A 19,723-nucleotide genomic window follows, 5' to 3' on the forward strand; every position below is an offset into this window, starting at 1 on the left:
CACATTTAATTCACATCACTCATCCTTGTAAACCAAGACTCAGTTCCAGCTTCCTTTCCCATCACCTGGCATAGACTGATTTAAGAAAAAACACCAAATATCTAGCAATCATTCATCGACCACTTTATCCAGTTTTGTCAAAGACAGATTCTATCACATGCTCCCCAACAAACTCACAAAGTCATTAAAACTCTATTTTGAAGTTTGACCTTACAGGACTGTGATAAATTCTTAGGTGTTTAAGAATGGAAAAGGCTGCTAAATGAGAGAAGATTGAAATAGGCCTTCTATTTGGGTCACATCATGAAAAGGAAAAAGATATTATTCTGCAAAGGGAGAGCAAGGACCGAGAAGGAGCTCCTACCCACTACCAAGGTGGATAGTGAGTGAGAGACAACAGGAGGCGTCTCTTGGTGTGTCTGGAAGCTTCTGATTGCAGCATTTCAAAGTAAGTCAGAGCTTGGAATTGGCTGCCTGGTCAGGAAGGAATATTCTGAAACACAGAAGCAATTAGGAATTGTTGTCTCAGGAAAGTTTGATATTAAAGTGCAAAACAGGCTAGACTGAGAGATAATGGAGATTATCTTACACATTGTTATAACACAGAGAAGAGGTAATTCTGGCCTAAAGTAATAGGGAACCGAGAGTAACTGGCAATTCAACAGACAGAAAGAATCTGAGGAATCCGAAAAGTGTTGATTCTGCTGTCTGAAATGGTCTTTTGAGAAAGGTTACCAGGTTTGTGTGGAAAGAGTTTAATTAGGGATTTAAGCTTTGCACTTCACACTCATGGATTCTGCATACTGGGGTTCAGTCAACCTCTGATCAAAAACATCACAGAAAAATATATTTGCTGAATAGATACATACTATATTCCCATTGTTCCCTGAAAGATTACAGTGCAATCATTATTTATATTTCATTTTGTACTACAGATAATCTAGATATGAGATACTGTGTAGGTTACCTGTGTGTTCTTCAGGTGCCAGACCAGTTTATATGCAAGATGTGTACTTCCCATTGGTTGGAATTTTTGTAGAGTCCTGGAACCAATTTTCTGTGGACAGCAAGGGGTGCTTGGGCTGAAGGTGACAGCATTGGGCAGGGTGAGAGGTCGGAGCTAAAAGTAGAGCAGATAATGCAAGACTAAATTATTTGGTTCCCTGAAAATAAGAGAGGCCAGAGAAATAATTATAAGCCCAAAATAGAATACAGCTAAGGACACAATTGCCTGACCAGCCTACGGTCAAGAAAAGACAGCAAAGCCAAAGAAAGAAATTTCCTTTGCATTAATAGCAGAGACCAATGACAGTGGAGTTATGAAGAATAAATATCTCCATTTTCTTCTGCTGAAAAGCTGGTTTCAAGACATTTCAAAACCTCCATAAGATCCACGGATATTTCTTTTTAGAAAAGCTTAAACATCACATCATAAACTTGGAATATTAAGACGTAATTCCTCATCATCAATTCTCAGAAATAGTTTTCTGCCGAAACAAAAATTTATTATTGGATAATTTTTATAATTCTCTTCTCTTTCAACCAAGTTTTGAATTCATGAAATCTAATTGCAGAAGTTAATGAATTTTTTTAAATCTATAAATGGTAGTAGGAAATAATCCATGTAAACATGAGCTTATGCATGTATTTTTATGCTTGGTTAAATTTTGAAATGACTCTACAAAGTAATATTAAATATTGCTTGCACTGTGGGGCTGTTGAGGTGGCTTAAAGATTAAGAGCACTTGCAGCTCTTGCAGAGGACCTAACTTTGTTTCTCAGCACCCAGGTAATTCCTGTGTCTTACTCCAGTTCCAGGGGATCTGACAATCTTCAGGACTCCAAAGGCACTGCATATACATGGTACACATCCATAAATGCAGGGGAGACACTCACACACAGAATATAAAGTAAAGAAAATAGATTGCTGTGAAGATGTGTGGGCAGGAAGGTGAGGGAGACTCTGAGAGAAGTTGGGGGAGGAAAAAGAATAGGCTTAAAATTCTTTGATCTAGTTTCTGAAAAAAATTAAGTAAAAAATGTTATTACATGTGTTGCTTGAACTCAAGTTCTGTTTAACAATCAATAAATTCTAATTTATTTAACAATAAATTTTATGTGGATGAAACATTTTAAATAGTACCCCAAAAACTTACCCAAGAGCAAAAGGAAAATTCTCATATAAGCTAACACACAACACGTAAGATGGAACTTAAAAAAAAAATTAATATACTCTAACATTGCAGGACAGATTTAGATTAATTCCACCTAAATAAAACTTTGATCTGTCTCACACATGCACACATCTTGAACACACCCTGAACACACACACACAGACACACAGACACACACACACACAATGTTTTGATTTGTTTTTGCTAGTATCTTGACCACACTATAAGGAAAACCTTGAATTCCTCTTTGGAGAGCATGTAGCATCCCTTGGCTTCGCTCACAGGCTTAGCAATCATTAGGCTGAACACAGCAGAGTTTTATTACATTTATCCTTAAACAATAAAGATTATTTCACAACTGCGTGCATTTTCTTCTTCCTCATTAGGTAGTAAACCAGTCCGCTTAGAGGGTCTGAAAACCCTCGCTATTCAGGTATTTCCACTCATCTGTAATAAAATATGACTGATAACTGCAGCCAGTGATAAGTAATACCTGAAAGTATTGTTCAAAGTCATAGGTGTAAACTCTAGTATTTTATATATTACCAAGTGTGTACTCCGAAAATGTGTTCATTATGTGTGGATGTATATACCACCTAGGCTGGTATAGAAACAAACGCAAAGCTTTGTATGAAAAAAAAATATGAAGGCTCGCATTTCAGGATACTTATATTTTTTATCTTAAGTAAACTCCTGGTTCTTCAAATAGTATGGCAATCTCTAATGTACAGTCTTGGGGTGTTTTTTTTATGGTTTTAATGTTCTCGTAATCATGATCTGATTTAGTGCTTAAAAGATTACTGGCGTATCTTCCCCAAGGAACGATTTAGAATAAATGCTCTTAATGATCATATTCTTAGCTGAATTCCCAACTCAGTCTAGCAATATCCTATTGTGACCTTCATTTCTGACCATTCTTACTTCTCCCAGGCGTGAGACCAAGCTGGAGCCGTCAAGAATGCCGCTCCGGTGTTTTTTAAGCCGCCAGAGGCTCGAGCCACCACTTTTACCCAGGTTACCAAAGCAAGTTGTTCTCACAGTCACCACGTAGACGAATTTTGACTGGCCTGCATGCTCCGCAGCTATAATCCTTCCCCTGCCGTGGCAAGGAAGTGCGAGGCTGGTCCAGCTGCTCTTTGCTGAAGCGTGTGGCACATCACAGCATGGCCAGGCGAGACGGGCAGTCCTGACGTCATACTTAATTCTGCCGATGGGCTTTCCACTTTAGCCTTTTAGATTTTTAAAAGCAATAATTGCATGCCCGATGATTTCTTATGATATCGATTTTAAACATTTTAGAAGTGCTTACAGTTCGATATAATGAAGGACTTAAGAGAGCATGCATATTTTTATTTGTTTTTTTTTTAAATTTCATTAAAATAAGACTACAACATTTTTTTTTGTTATTGATGATTCAGCCCTTATATGCAAACTGTGCCACCAAAATACGCCTCCGGGGCCTTTTTTGGTGTGTGTGATAATACTGCCATTTTCAAGTCATTATATTCAGATCAGTGGTTAGCACTTTCAACTGAACCAATTCCTGTGCTCCAGGGGGAAGTTTGCATTCATGCTTTCAGAAAGGCTCTGAGAAACGCAAAGGGCAGCAGTGAGATCTTGGTATAGACAGATATTAGTCTGAACACGCATTTTTAGGTACCATACAGTTTGGACTTCAAGTAATTTTTTTTTCAGTCCATCATCTGAAAACACACAGTGGTCATCATAAAGTAATCCAAAAGAAAAGTCTGTGCCGCCAGCAGGAAACACGCGTGGCAACTGGATCACTAAGTCATTGCACTAATGTACTTGTTCTCTTTGACTTGGTATCTCCCTGTGTATATTAAGGTCTTCCTAAATGTTCTATGCTAGACCGAGTGTGCAAAAAAAAAAAAAAAAAGAAAAAATGGTGCTTGGATCATGTATTGTTTCTGATGGTTGGTTGTAGGTTTCTGAGAAGCAGGGTCATCTCCTGCGATGGCTGTGGCTCTCTGGTTTAGCTAAGGCTTTATTACTCTTTTGATTCAGCTTTCTTCTGTTGGTACCATTGCTGATCTCAGCCAAAAGGAGGCTCTGGGAGGAAAACTGCCCAGAAGCCAAACATTGCTAGGCATTGACGTTCTGCAAGCCAGCATCTACTTCTAATTTAGAGTTGTTTGCAAATTTAATTTCTACGTGCATTCTTTTATAGGGTCACTAATACTTAGTTGGTTAGTACAACCAATTCAGAAATATTTTTTTCATGAAAAGTAGAAAAATATAGTGCTAGTGATTTTGAAGGATAGAATGAAATAGTGTTGGGAAGTTGTGTGTCTCGTTTTCATTGCAGGAACACTTGATTCTGAAGCCTTTGTGGAGATTTTAAAGAATAGGTGTTTGACTGAGATCCTGAGCATTGGACTTAGAGGGAAAAGCACTGTGTTGTTTTCAGGCTTTGATGGATGGTAAAATGGCTCTGGCTTTCGATATCTTGCCCGTGTCTTTCAAACAACCTCTCAAGAGACAAAGATGGGTGTGTGAATAGCGATTTTATTCCATCTTGGCCTTTAGGAAACTGGCTTGGTGTTCTTCTACAGAGGAAACCCCAATTAAGTCTGGTTCTGATGGAAATGTTTGTCTCCCTTCTTGATCTAAGTGGCCTTTATCTCCTCCTTTCTCAATGCCCTTTGACTTCCTCTTCATCCACCACGTAATTACTTTCCATTTTCCATACCATGCTTTTATGATGGCTATTTCTACATTAAAGGAGCACTTCAGGGTATTGTTCGTTTAACATATGTCAAGGAGAAACCAGATGGTGGCAGTTTATATTTTTTTAACCACTCAGTACGTGGTTCAAGAGAGTTATTGGTTTTAGTCACTTCTTGCCTTGGACGAGCAATGAATGGCCCCCGTCAATGGCTGCTTGTTGTTCATGGAATACGTTTTAAATCAGGATATGGATTTTCATATTCAAATTATCAGACCAAGGCTCTCAAAAGACTCTCTTTAGCTACCTGTATGCTAAAATCAAGATTCTTGAGAGTAATAATGGCTCAATTTTTTGAGGCAATCTGTAATGGCTGAATCTATTATTTTGTCTCTTGAACCATACAGCAGTTTGTAAGAGTCAAAAACCTGAGCGCTGATTGAAAACTTCAAGAAATGTGAGCGCATTTCAGTGGAAGTGGGCTAGTTGCTAACATTCTCTTCTGTCTCGGGAAGCTCAATTCTATTATTGAATTGGACAAAACCTCAAGAGCACTATTCTTCACAAGGAGGAAGTGCTCTATAACATCACGTGATCTGGGGGCATGTTCTCATGGCCTGTCTGGTTTTGCTAATTCTGTGATTCTTCTGTTGAGATCACCCATTCCTCTCGGTGTGTGGTAGCTGTAGTTAACCTTGAAAGCGTCACAATCAGGTACCATGTTTATAAGGGCATGGTTCTTGGATCAGCGAGCAGCTTCCACAGCATTGCGCCAGGCTTCTGCTACAGCCGGGCATGTTTTCTGCGGCTGAGTTCAGCCTGGAGAATGTTGCATCTTAAAACCTGCTTCCCGGCGTGCATTCGTAGAGCATCATCCCTCTGTAGACTCAGCTGCCTCTGCAAGGGATGGAAGACTCTAACGTTTAAGGGCCTTGTAACATTGGATGGGTTAAGGAGAAAATAGTACAAGAGAACAAGATGGAGCTTGTACTATGTGGTTTTATATGGAAGCTTTCTGTTGTTATGCCTATATTTTCATTATGTGCTTATTTGTATTAACTACCTCAGAATAAGTATTAACTTTGGCTATTTAGAGTATTTATGTCATTTTTCATATGGTAAATTTAATTTCTGGTTTCTTTGCTTTTTTAACATCATTGTAGTATCACAACTCTGGCAATATAAATGAAAGTAAGTTTTTCTTTGTATTTCTTATTAGTCACTGCTTTTAAATGAATCATATACTTCCAGTTAATATGGTAATCCTTTTGCCATAACTATAAGAATTATGTCTTTTACTACTGTATGAATTCCATAGTGTTTGGTATATAGATTATTTATACTATAATGGTGTGTAGAATTAGTATAGACTGCTCTTATATAAATGTATAGAATATAAAAAACTTAATTTTTTTAGAATGTAAATCAGTGATTTTTAGTGCAGATGTGAATTTCTTCATATACCCAGTGACTCAGGAGTCCCAGGTAATATATTGGGCAGTTGATGCAGCTTAATCTGAACTCAGTTTATGGTTTCATTTTCTAATGTAAGTAAAATCGCTACTTTTGAAGTTTCCACATAGTTTATATAAGATTTTCATAGCTTCATGGAGTAAAGCATTCATTCACATTTTCCTATAACCAAAATCTGGCCTATGGGGTTCAAACGATGTTGTGCCCTTGCTCTCCAATGAGCCCTCAGCCGGACGAGTGCTCTGACTTGTGCCAGCGGACCCTGTGCCAACCCTTACAGAGGCAACGCCTCCTGTAAAAACACACTGAGGAGACGGACACTATCATACCATCTTTCTACCTTTGGTTCCTGGAAGTCCTAAGGACTTATAGGAATCCCTCTGAATAGTCACTGGGAAGCTTCCCGGGGCCAAAGCTTAAGAAACTTAGCAACCAGAAAGCATCATGGATAGCCACGAAGCAGTTTTCCATGAACTTAGTTTCTGCTCCTTAGACAAGAATGGAAAGAGGGCCAGGTCTTTTCCCCACCATTCTGAAGACATGCTGAACCTCAGAGCCCTTGGAGATGCGGGGGGAGGGGGGGGGATAATAGAATACTTTTCTCTCTACTTTAAGATTCAAGTGTGTTATCTCCAGAGCCAATTGGATTTAGATATTATGATATCCAAGCTTGTTGGGTACAGCCATTCATTTATTATCTCAAGGGAAGACAGTGATAAAATCATTTGTGCCATGAAACATTATTTTAAATATTTGTATTTGAACATAAGATACCAGTAGAGCATAGGTGAGATGATTTCATTGAAGATTAGACATATTGCCATTGGCAAAATGGAAAGTGAAGGATAAGTATATTTTCTTAAATTTATACATAATAAAGCATATAGGCATGTATCTTATATATAATGTTTATAATATTCTCCCCACAAACTTTTTGATTGAAAGCCTGCTGATACGATAGAAAAACATTTTGAAAATAGGTTTCTAATATTAAAGCATTTATATTCATAAAAGGCATTTTCTATTATAGTTAGACTTCATTCAAATCAACTTATTCAAATAATTTATCGTAGACACATACGAATTTATCTAAACATCATAACTCTCTCTAGAAGAGAAACAAAATGCATTCATTTACTCACTCTTCATGAGAGCAACATGAAGATTCCATATCTATTCCATATTTGGTTATATATTTGATCTTTTCATAGATAATATGTATGTCTACTTGGTCTACACGTGTAAGTATATGTTTGTGTACATTTTTGTGTATGTGGGTGTTTGCTCTCTCTGTATATAAACACACATGCACATGTCTAAATGCGCATATTTGGCCAAAGGCAATAAGTGTAATGGGCTAAATGGACGGTGATATGTGACCAAATCAATCATGTAAGAATTCATGGAGGAGGTGGACCGTAACCATGTATGGAGGAAATGATTGAGCCTGCTTGGCCAAGAGGAAGAAGATGAAAATGGACCTTTTGGTGACCAATCTCTGAAACCAAGACTACTCTGGTTTCTTATCCGTGCTGTTGACGCAATGGTATAATTGCAGTCACTTATCAAAAGCCCTAGCGTTCACTATAGCAGCCGCTGGTGCAGCTGAGTTGCTGATATCAGTTTTCCAGTGTGGCCTTAGTTACAAGAGAAGCTGCCACAACTATCCCAGTGGCAGCTTTCCTAGGCTTTTCTTTTCTTTTCCAAGAATGAAAAATAGCCTGGGTAAAAGAAACAGAAACTGTCAGGAGGAGGTCTGTCTCGGCTTTCCCACATCTCCAAAAGTCAAGGAATTTGATGGTAAAAATTCTTATTCTATAACAATCCTAAGAGCCATCAGCCCAAAATGATGAGACAGTTCACCTCCTTAGCATGCAACTCACCTGGAGGGACCATATATTAAATTATATTTTGACTTAAAGACATTTTCTTTATATACTTAGTTGGGCATGGTTAACATTGCCATCATAATCACAACACAGAAAACACTATGCTAATGTTACTCTTCAACTTTTTATAGTTCACACCCAGAAATATTAAAATCATAATTAGCAATGGGATTTAAGGGAAGCCAGAAATTATAAGCCAAACTTCTCCCAATAGAACGTGTGTTTGGGGAGTCATTTGGGCCTTTCTAGGATATCACATTAACTGTTCCAAAGGCTAGGGCCGTGTGACCCAAACACTTAGCTGCTGAAAATTAATGGGGCTTTGAAACCATTAGCAAGTCTGTGAACTTCTCTTCCACCCTGAAAGCTTTACGTCCCCTGAAAGCTTTGCTGTATGTCATGTCTTTGCCTCAGTTTTCATGAAACATTGCACATCCGTGATGTCTTCCCACATGATCTCAGAAAACGTATTGGATATTTATTCCAGCAACATTAAGGTGGCTATTCTTGCTGTGTGCCATGTCACAGTGATTTATTTAGAGGAAAAATTTGCAACCTGATCATACCTTGCACTTAGAGTGAGCTCCTAATAAAGATTCCAGACAATGTCATTTATGGAGAAATTTCCATTTCATTTAGAATTCTTTGGCGAGTGTTGAATTCATTTATGTAGTTCAAAAGAGACTGAGAGGGGGAGATCCATCATTTTCTGCGAGTAAAGTGAGGAGAAAATTATGTAAGCTAGGGAGAATATAGCTCAAAGCCGAGCCATAATGAGTGTGATTGATGGTAACCTGTAGCCCTGCCTTGCTAAAATTACAGAAACACGGACAGTCCTTAGAAGCAACTGACAGTGCTTTTTGCCCTCTGAAACTTCCCATCTAAAGAGGAGGGAGTTGTGATCTGATCTGATGCATTTAATTAAAATACTCATTAGCAGATGCGAGCACACTCAACTTTATGAGACTCTTCTTGCTGTGGCCGGAGTACTCATAATTGTTTGAACGCTGCGCTCATGCACAAGTGAAGATTCCAAAACAAGTCTGTCTTTCCATGCCATCAACACTAACCATTGTCCTTTCTGTCTGAAGAGTAGACATTGCTCATGTCACTAGCGCGTTATCATTAATAGCATTATGGAGCCATCCTTAGGCCCTGCCATCTTCTCCCATGTGACAGAGTGCTTCCCGATCCTTTGTTTAACAAGGAAGAGATTTACACCTTTACATGGGCTTTGTTTCCAGAAATTAAACGCAACCAGCTCTTCGGAAGGAAGCACAGTTGATGTTGCTCCACCCCGAGAAGGTGAACAGGCTGAAATTGAACCAGAGGAAGACCTTAAACCGGAAGCTTGCTTTACTGAAGGTAAAGAACCTCTAAGGTGTTGAAATGTCCCATCCTTACAGGATCTGGATAGGCCTCATTTATAAAAAATAAAAATAAAAATAAACATGTAAAAGAAATGGTGAGGGCATATTTATTTCTGTTTCACTTTCTTCCAAGAGCTCTGTCTTAAGTTGCCTCAGATCTTAGATGTCCAGAGACTACAGCAGAGACTGTGTCTGGACAAAGGGAAGTGTGCTAAGTGTGGATGTTGTTTGGTTGTTTGTTCTGCATTGCATTTGTTGTCCTTATCTTTCAGAACATAATAACATTTGAGAAGTATGGTGCTCACTGTCATACCCACATATCTATCCCTTTAAAATATGCAGGGAGTAGGGTAACTAGATTTGCAGCTGCTGCACTAACTACATCCCATTCCTCCCAGTTTCAAATTTGGTTAATGTGCGCTCTGACCAGAGCTGTTTGGAGATGGTGCCGTGTTGTAGAATGTTGGTATGCTACCATGTCATTCTCACAGTGATCAACTCATCCTGCACAGAAATCAATAAAGATTTATTGATCCATTGCAGTTGGATTCAACATGACAGGCAGTAGCTCAGAGAGAGCGTCAGATTAGACAGAAATTGGAAATTGCATGAAGTCTAAAAGGCAGAAGAGAATAGAGCAGAGTAAGAGACACTGGCTGCACCGTGAGTCAGAGGGGTGACGAAGAAGAGACCTGAGGCCAAATATAAATTAGCTTGAGAAGTCTGCCAGTGGCTGACACCTGGGGAGACAGTGGGATGTGCTGTCCTTTAAAAGAAGGGAATGAAAACCTGGGTTACGTGGAAATATGAATAAACAACTTTTCATATCTGGCTTTGCTTCCAAACCAATGCAATGAAAAATGACTCAATTTTCCTCTGTGACCTCAAGGCAAAGAGACTCTAACTTAGATTGAAACAATAATTTTTTTTATTCAAGCAAATATACAGAAATTCCATAAATTCTAAGCCTGTAAGTTTAAGTATGGCTCATTATATACAAGAGTGTTGAAACAAAACTAGACAATAAAGCAGCCAGTGACCTATAAAGTGATGAACTGGAATTGGGGTGAGGGAGAAGTAAAAAAAAAATGTTATTTTTTTTGAATTAATGATCAAAGTGTATTTTTCTTAATTATACTAATGCTGCCTTTTAGGGTGTATTAAAAAGTTTCCCTTCTGCCAAGTAAGTACAGAAGAAGGCAAAGGGAAGATCTGGTGGAATCTCAGGAAGACCTGCTATAGCATTGTGGAACACAACTGGTTCGAGACTTTCATTGTCTTCATGATCCTCCTCAGCAGCGGCGCTCTGGTGAGTGAAGGAGCACTAGGGAGAACCAGGCTCTAGCGAAGGACCTGACTCTGGAAATGCAAGCGGTGTTTGCTTAGTGTGGGGATCAAAAGAACACATGCATCTCTGCCATGCGGAGCTGCGAACTCTTCACAAAACTTTGTTCAAAACAAGCCAGAACCAGGTGTAGCAGGTTTTTATTTTGGGCTGCCAGCTCACAAAAAAAAAAGATATACAGACTTATATATAATTATAAAAGTGCAGCCTATAGATTAGGCTTATCCCACTCAAATCAACTCATATCCTTTAATCTACATTCTTTTACAAGGCTCCGTTAGCTTTTCTCTACACTGCCCATCCTGCTTCCTCTCCATCTGCCTGGGGACCCGCCTTTCTTCAGCCCAGAACTATGTTCTAAAGTCCCAACTATATCTCCTGCCTAGCTATATAGCTATATTGACTGTCTAGCTTTTTTATTATACCAAGCACAGCGTCACATCTTCACACGGTGTAAAGGACTATTCCTCAACAACCATGAAACAGTCAGAAGGAACTTCACCTCTGGTGTTTTCACCAGATACTTTCCTCACTGATCCACCAGTTGCAGAGACATTTCCCTGGCTATGCTAGCATTGCGATCAAATGTCACCCTGTCTGCCATAATGACTATACTTATGGATTATCTGTGTGTCTTGCTTTAAGTTCAATAAGCTTACTCTTTGAAAATAAGCGATGACATCATAGAAAATGTTGGAAGAAGCCAATTCTACCCCTTATGAACTGAACATCTTTTGTTCATCCTCCATGAACTGAAGCATGCCTTTTTGCTGTGACTGAGGTAGACACTTTTAGGTAAGAAGTAGAGATAAAAGCACATATGCAGTCAGTGAAGATGCCGACATCCTTCTGCTGTTAATCCCCAGCTAGCTATGACCTTTAACTTATTCTGATAGAAAACATTTGTGTGATCCTAGCCAATACGGCTTCAACCGTTGCTTGGTTCTTGATATTAGACTAAAAATATTTTAAAGCATTTTGGGAAGGCAGGCCATTATGGTAATAAATAAGGTTTTCTTGATTCACAGGCCTTTGAAGATATATACATTGAGCAGCGAAAGACCATCAAGACCATGCTGGAGTATGCTGACAAGGTCTTCACTTACATCTTCATCCTGGAGATGCTTCTCAAGTGGGTGGCCTATGGGTTTCAAACCTATTTCACCAATGCTTGGTGCTGGCTGGACTTCCTGATTGTTGATGTGAGTACCAGAGATGATGTCTAGGAAGTACTTTTAAAGAAGGAGGCTCCAAATGTAGAAGTGTTAAGATGAAATACACACATAGAGTCTTCTCTGGACCACAAGCTGACGGCTGTGGTTGAGTCATGTAAGTAAGTCTTTAGCCGAGTGATTGGATCTGAGCAATTAGCTTATTAAGAGATCGTTTAAAAATCTCCAGGGAACACTGTCATGATAGACTGAGAGGGGGTAGGAATTGAGAGATTTGTATTTTAAGTCGCAACTAAAGTAGTTATTACTAAGTAAGAATAATTGATTCATTTACTATACTCCATCAGACACATATCTGTAGAGACAATGAAATGCTTCTATGTTGTTAAATCAGTAGTTGGGTATCCCAGTAGCCAGTGAGAAATTTACCATGAAAGGGTAAGACAAGGTCTGCTCTGACTGACATAGGCTCAGTGGTTAGAGAAACATCACAACCTGGAATCTGTCTGGCCCGCGGACTGTTTTATCTTTTCAGTCTAACCACTGGGGTCACAGTATGGAAATCACAGCCAGCTAGTGTCCTGTAGTCTGTGATGTCTCACTGTTTAAGGCTGTACAGCGTCCCAGTGGAACAAGGCACTCCAAGTCCTATGTTCTGGATGTGTCTTAGCAATAAAAAAAAAAGCACTCAGTTTTTAGTTTAACACTTACAGTATGAATCAGTGATTTCTGTATGTGATCATCCACTCAGTAGAGCAATTTTAGCAAGCCTGGGTCTGTTCAACTACTACTGTCTCTCTTCTTACATACACTCATTCGTTGTCCGACAGCCAAAATGTGTTCAACCCTCTGAGTTCATCAGAAATCTTCCGCTAAGTTTCTTTGAATACACCACAAATGACTGTCAATCTCCACGGCTGGTCTTTCATGAATAATAGAGCTTTATCTTAGGTTGTCCTGGAAGTCTCTGCACACAGGGAAGTTTAATGTTCTTTCTTGTGTAGCTGGGGTGGGTCTTGAAAGCTGGCCTTTCTTGTAATCAACACATTAGAGAACTGACGCTTAAGTAATTTTCCTGAAATAACTACTAGTCACAAAGCTGACACTTTTGTCCAAATTTCTTGATCCTCAATTCAGATCTCCCTTTTCCTTCTGCATCTCCTGTGTGATTGTTCCATATTTTATTCTTGTCGTGCATGGCAATCATTTACTGATGAGGTAACCTCGTGGATTTCCTTCTCTAAGAAAATTAAACTTCTCAAGGTCAAGGGTTTATATAATGCTCAAAATATGTAATATTGACACTTTCAATATTCTATTTAGTAATATTTAAAGGAAATAAGACAATTAGGCCAAAATTATTTGTCTTTTACTGAGTAAAAAATTACCAGATTGGAACTGATTAGTTAAACCCTTCTACTTCTACGCAAGTTGTTTTATACTATATTTTTATCCGTTAATCCCAAACAAGATCTAAAATATATAAATTAATGTTAGCAGTTGATAACAACTTATCTTCAAAGGTCTGAATCGACTGTGTTACAGTTCACACTAGATTAACACTATTTTTCAAAGTATAAGTAAGTATCTTTTTTATTTTTATTTTCCTTTTCATGTGTATACATACTTTGGTGGCATACATGTCTATGGACCACATGTGTGCCTGGTGTCCACAAAAGATGAAAAAGGAAATCATATCTTCTGGAACTAGAGTTAGAGCTGGTTGTAAACCACAATGGGTGCTGGGAATCCAACCCAGATCCTCTAGAAGAGCAGTCGCTACCTCTGTTGGGGCATCTCCCCAGTCCCAAATAAAATATCTTAGAAGTAAATTGCTGATCCTATACCAAACAGCCACAGAAAGTTAGGATTTGGAACAAAGAATACTTCATATCTTTGAAAAATGCATTCATATACTTGAGGCATGTTTCTGTTTTTAAAAAAATGCAACCTCTTTCAAATCCTACCTAAATGCAAAATGAGGCTACAATGATCTTTTTAACCTCTTAAAATTAATCCACTTACTCAGTAAATCTCTTTGAAAACCTGATAGGATTTTTAAGGTGTTGGAGACAAAGGAGATAGGTGGAAACAGGCCAACTTCTAGCAGAAACTGTACTCCGCAGGCTGGGGGTATGGTAAACAATCTCCAATTAGGGAAACAACCAAGTCTAAATGAAGATTACTAGTGAGCAATAGCAAGGGGTCATGGATAGGATATGACTCCGGATTGGGAGCAGGAAGTCGTTGTCAACTGCTGTCCAAGTAGGTGTCCCTGAGAGGTGGGCAGAGAGAGGCAGCCTCCCTTCAAAGAACAGAGAGCAGAAAGGCAAAGAGCCACTTGGCTCTGTTGTGAGGATGGGAGGATGAGCGTGGAAATGCCACGGACAAGAAGAAAACTGCTGTGTTTGCCTGGGATGAGACACAAAGGAAAGACAGAAATGGGGTCTGAAGGCACTGAAGCCATCACTATGTACTGTAATTATGTATGCAGTACCTGCTGATGGAGGCTTGGGGAGTCAAGTCATGCAAGGATGTAATCAACATTTTTAAATGACATTTGTAAATAATGGAAGTGGGGAGATGGATGACGAAGTTGTTTAGTCTTCCAGTAAAGAGGAGATTTGGTCTCAGACTAATGTCGTGATTTATGGTATATAAATTGTGGATAGGGTATGGAGTAAGTTTCATATACAGGTTTTCTTCTACCTTAAACACCTGAGTATCAGGCAGAATGAGCAACTGGGAGGCAGACTATCAGAAAACAGGTTTGGCACAAGGGCAGGATGGTGGGTCAGGAAAGAGATGTTTATCAGATACTCAGGTGTAGATGGTCAAGATAGTCAAGAGAGAAGCCAGGATCCCATGTGTGAATTTAGGGCCTTGCAAGCTAGAGATGGTTTTTGAAGCTACAGACATGCTTTCACTGCAGAGTGGAAACTAACGAGGGAGCGCAGAGGTAAAATCTGTGCTTTAACACAGTGAAGAAGTTGGGCAAAAGACAAAACAAAACAGAAGCCAATAGTAAATTAGACTGAGCTGTGACAATTTAAAGGAAAATCAAATGTCTTTGGGGCTTTTTAAAAGGAAGACATATCCCCCTCTAAGTTTTCAGGGGGATTTAGAGGGGTAACCACAGAAAACAGAAGCTAGGACATAAAAAGCAGAGGTCAGTGGTGTCGTGGATAAGAGATGTCACATGGAAGAAGTGGGATAAAGTTCTGAGTGAGAAGAATGATGACAAAGAGGTCCACAGACAGCAGATGGCTCAACTTAGAATAAGATGACCATCTTAACCCATGCTTCTGTATGCCGCAAGATTGTACAAGGCAGATCACTCCATCCATTTGGGTAGCTGTTTATTACCAAAATGATCTCATCCTCAAAAAATGCACAATGTGTTATAATATTCCAGAGCTATGCAAACTTTTTTTTTACCAGTACTGATGGGCTAAATGTGTAACTGAATTAATATTTACTTGAAATGTATTGAAAACAACTAGAAGGTGTGTGGTCCTTGCAGATTTTTATGCAAGCATAACATCATCCATCAGCAAAATCATCTTCATCACTTGCAATTACAGACATCATAAACAGACGCAATCATTGTCACAGGCAAACAAATCAGCATTTCAAATCCAGGGTTGCACTTGATTAAAGATGATGTGCCCATTGACAAAGACACTGTGATTTGGTCTTTTTTTTTTTTTTTAGCATCAATAACAGGCAGTGTGATTTTGTTGTGATCACCTTAAAGGATCAAAGAAGTAAATATGAAGAGATCACATGATTCAGATCACTCATTTTTAAACAAACAAAAATAGTGTTTTGAAGGTTTATGGAGTTATTTTGTGCAAACCAGGACTTAGAGGTACTACATAGTGCTCCCCAGTGATGCATCTACCACACTGGATGTATTTAGGTCATCGTCTCACTATCATAGACATAGTCTGCTTTCAACTAATCTTTTGCTTTCTATATATCCCCAGTCCCTTCCAGCTAAGGGGGGGGGGAGCAGAGCAACAATAGCTGGCATCTCAGGTGAGAGTCTTGGACCCTCCCTTTTTCCCCTTATGAGGGAGTGTTCTTACTACAGGCCTGACAACTGTGGCCATGGTTATCAGGGGCAAAGTCCAATAGTAGTACTCCATTGTACCCAGAGGAAAAAAATCAGGGTACAACATTCTATTTTTCTGCCCTTATAATATTTCCTGATGACATCCTACCAATGAAGGTAGCAGATAGCTTTGCAAGGCTAATGATATGGAGATCTTATTATAATGAAGCAGAGGACAGTCAGTGATCTTCTGGGCTTCTAGATGGAGCCAGGTGGTTTAGCACGCTTTTGCTCTAATTCAGTTCTGAGACTCTGTCATTCCATTACCAGTTTTTGGTAAGAATGCAGCTGGCTTTTTAAAATATTTATCCCTTTGGTCAGAGGACAAATTGGGGATCCTTTCTTAGCCTCATTAGTAACAATAATAAGATAAAATAAAACAGTTAAAAATAAAGCTCACGGGCAAATTCATTACAGGCTCAGAGAAGGGTGCAGCTTTTGCCCTCTAATCCCTAAGTTTCAGTAGAAGCTCAGATTCACTAACAGCTTCTTAAGCAACGTTGCCTATTCTAGCTCAGGGAGAACCAATTCCAGTGGATGCATCTAGCCTTTAAAGTCAAGACTTCCTCTGTTCCCAGCACCTACTGGTTCGAAGCATGAGAAGAAAGGCTATCCTTCCCCTTTAAAGTATGAACTGAAGTCCATTAGGGCCACGAGGTATGTGCAGCCACTTTTGTTTAAAGCCCTTGTCTAAATCATGGGCTTGGTTGGGAGTATAAGAAGCATTCAGATATTAACTCCAGAAAAAAAATTAAAAACGTTGTTAATGCCTCCTGAGATAAAGCGGCAGAGAACATAGAAGTCCATGAGTTCACTAATAACCTCTCCCTGGTCTTCCATCACAGTAAACCCAAGACACAAAGAGAGCTTCATAAATAATCTTCTCACTGGTCAAATTTAACATTCAGGTAATCTGTAATTCTCTTAGACTTTATGTGTGAGTTAATGTTGAGTCAATCAAGGAAGGGGCAGTGACTGCACTTGCTTTTAGTCCCTGTCACCCTGGACACCATGTGTGTTTGAGCAGATCAGTGACTCCATCTTGAGTCCGAGCATCACAGGGAGAATTCACTTAGTCTCCCAATGGCTTTTCACTTGGGAAATTAAACTCTCATGCCCTTAAGCCATTGAATTAATGTAATGAATCAACGTTCCTCAAAAAAAGAACTGGGATGTGTTACCCACACAAGGAATGAGAAAGTGGCCACTGAAGTCATGTGGTGTGTGTTCTATGATTCTGATAAGGAACATATTTTAAATGAATGTAAAAGCTGAAATAGGCTTTGAAGTTAAATGGTTTGGGTTCCAGCCTCCTCCAACGTCACCTCTTCGTAGATGTGTATTCTGCTTTTCCTTCTTTCTCTTAAGATTTTTTTTTAATTTTTAAATTTTCTGTGTATGAGTGTTCTGCCTACATGTATGTCTGTATACTACATGTGTGTTTGGTGCCCCCCAGAAGGCTAAAAGAGGGCATTGGGTCCCCCCGATCTGAAGGTACCAATGGTTGTGAGCTGCAGTGTAGGTGCTAGGAATTGAACCCAGGTCCCCGGGAAGAACGACCTGTGCTCATAACTGCTAAGCCATCTCTCCAGCTCCTCTTTCTCTCTTTTTCTTTTCCTTTCTTTCTTTATTTTACTTTTTACCTTTTAGCAGGCTGTGTGTGCTCAGAGTGAGGCTAAGCTTCCTCACAACACACAGGTGACAACAGAAGTCCTGGAGACTTGAAAACGGAGGCCTCAAAGGATATGGAAAGCATATCAAGTCAAATGACCTCCCCTTCCCCGAAAAGGATGTGTGTTATTTACTGTTGCATATACTTAACTAAAGTTCAACTTAATTACAAGTATCAGAAAGATGTGTGATCACTATAAGAAGAGTATTGTATTATTAAGAAATCCACATCTGATAAACTATTTTCAGATAAATTTTATCCTTATTAATCCAGTGCATTGTTGTTTTGAATTTTATAAATGATATGCCAAATTTATCCAATGGGAACACAATGGCTCCACTAATTAATATCTAACCAGACCATATTAGGTACATTAAGAACAGAGTTTCATGTCCACCTTTTAAAATGCTTCTGTGATACAGAGGCAGAGATCAAACACCTAGCCAGCTGACCAGCCCTGGTTCCTGGCAAGTATCTCTAGGATTCACAACCTTAAAATCATACAACTCGGGAGAGAAGTCTTAAGTTTTATTTGGCAGGGTTAAGCAACGGGATTGGGCTTTTGAACTAAGCCCTGAATTATCAATGATAAAAATACACATATTTCTCAAAGAAGCCTGCGACATGACAACCCTCTAAGTGCTAATAAGTATGAACAAGTATCACATTTTACTGGTCGTGAAAGCAGAGCTAGGGATGAGGCAGGCAGCTTCAGAGGGTGTGGAAGATGAAGCCAGAAGGGTGCTAGTCACACGTCCATTGGCTGTCACTGAAGAATGGACAGTATATGCTGTGCCTTGATCAAACACTTGATTTTGTGGTAGATTAACAGTTTCATTTCCGTCTGCAGGTTTCTCTGGTTAGCCTGGTAGCCAATGCTCTTGGTTACTCCGAACTTGGTGCCATCAAATCCCTGCGGACGCTGAGAGCGCTGAGGCCCCTCCGAGCCTTATCCCGCTTTGAAGGCATGAGGGTAAGAAAAGCCAACAGTGCTCTCTAGAACTCAAGTCAGGGTTCCATGCAGGACGTGACTCAGACACACAGCGATCCCCGCAGAATTAGATAATTCGGGGCTAAAGCCACAGAGAACAGCAAGCCTTTCTTCTGGAAATTGCAGTTTATTTAAACACACACCCAGGAATTGAGACAGAGCAAATACCAGCATCTGGGACTTGAGTTCACAATTCTTGTCCCTCTCTCTTGCATCCCGATACACACACACACACACCACACCACACCACACACATACTACAACTTCCATGAGTCACTATTATTTACATTGCTCGGTCACTTTGGAACGACTATTGGCAACATTCATCCCAGCTGGGCTTTCAGTAGATGAATTTTAGGTCTCAAAAGGTATCAGTAATAACATTTTAAAAAGGCAATGCTTTATTTCTTGAATTAAAGTAAGTCATAGCACCCAGCAAAACTGGTACATCCCTCACATCTACCGTGAGTTGCCAAGATAATTAGCTACATATTTCTAACAAGCTGGCTTTGCTCCACAAATCTTCGAAGCACACATCTTGAGTGATGTTCAGTTTTTCCACAGCACCAGCCTTGTCCTCCCCTGCTCTCCTCCTGAGCAAGGATATCTTGTCTCAACAACAGAAAACGCACGCCTGCCACGCCTTCAGGACTGCTTTGCACAGAAGGCCGGCTTTGTTTAATCTGCTTTGCAAAAGCACATGGATATTGAATTTCTTCAAGGCCATGGGGTTTTTATGTTAGGAGGTGGTTTGTTTGGGGCAATAAACCCCTTCAGCCTTGACTGCAGAATTTACTCATCCTGGAAAATGAAACCACCCTCCAGCTGCTC

At 39.5% G+C, this 19,723-nt stretch overlaps 1 protein-coding gene across 2 annotated transcripts in view; it reads left to right on the plus strand.

Moving 5' to 3' along the window:
* Scn3a (sodium voltage-gated channel alpha subunit 3) overlaps nt 1-19,723 on the plus strand; it is a 74,849-nt gene that overhangs the window by 41,879 nt on the left and 13,247 nt on the right. For both annotated transcript variants that reach the window (XM_050123761.1, XM_050123767.1), the window contains exons 17-20: nt 9,470-9,590; nt 10,750-10,904; nt 11,969-12,142; nt 18,752-18,874. In XM_050123761.1, coding sequence (XP_049979718.1) covers nt 9,470-9,590; nt 10,750-10,904; nt 11,969-12,142; nt 18,752-18,874 — 573 coding nt within the window. The remainder of the gene's footprint in view (nt 1-9,469; nt 9,591-10,749; nt 10,905-11,968; nt 12,143-18,751; nt 18,875-19,723) is intronic.

The sequence above is a fragment of the Alexandromys fortis genome, unplaced genomic scaffold, assembly GCF_014885135.2.
Source record: "Alexandromys fortis isolate MF-2015 unplaced genomic scaffold, M_Fortis_MF-2015_v1.1 scaffold_8_9099976_23576923, whole genome shotgun sequence".
NCBI lineage: Eukaryota > Metazoa > Chordata > Mammalia > Rodentia > Cricetidae > Alexandromys > Alexandromys fortis.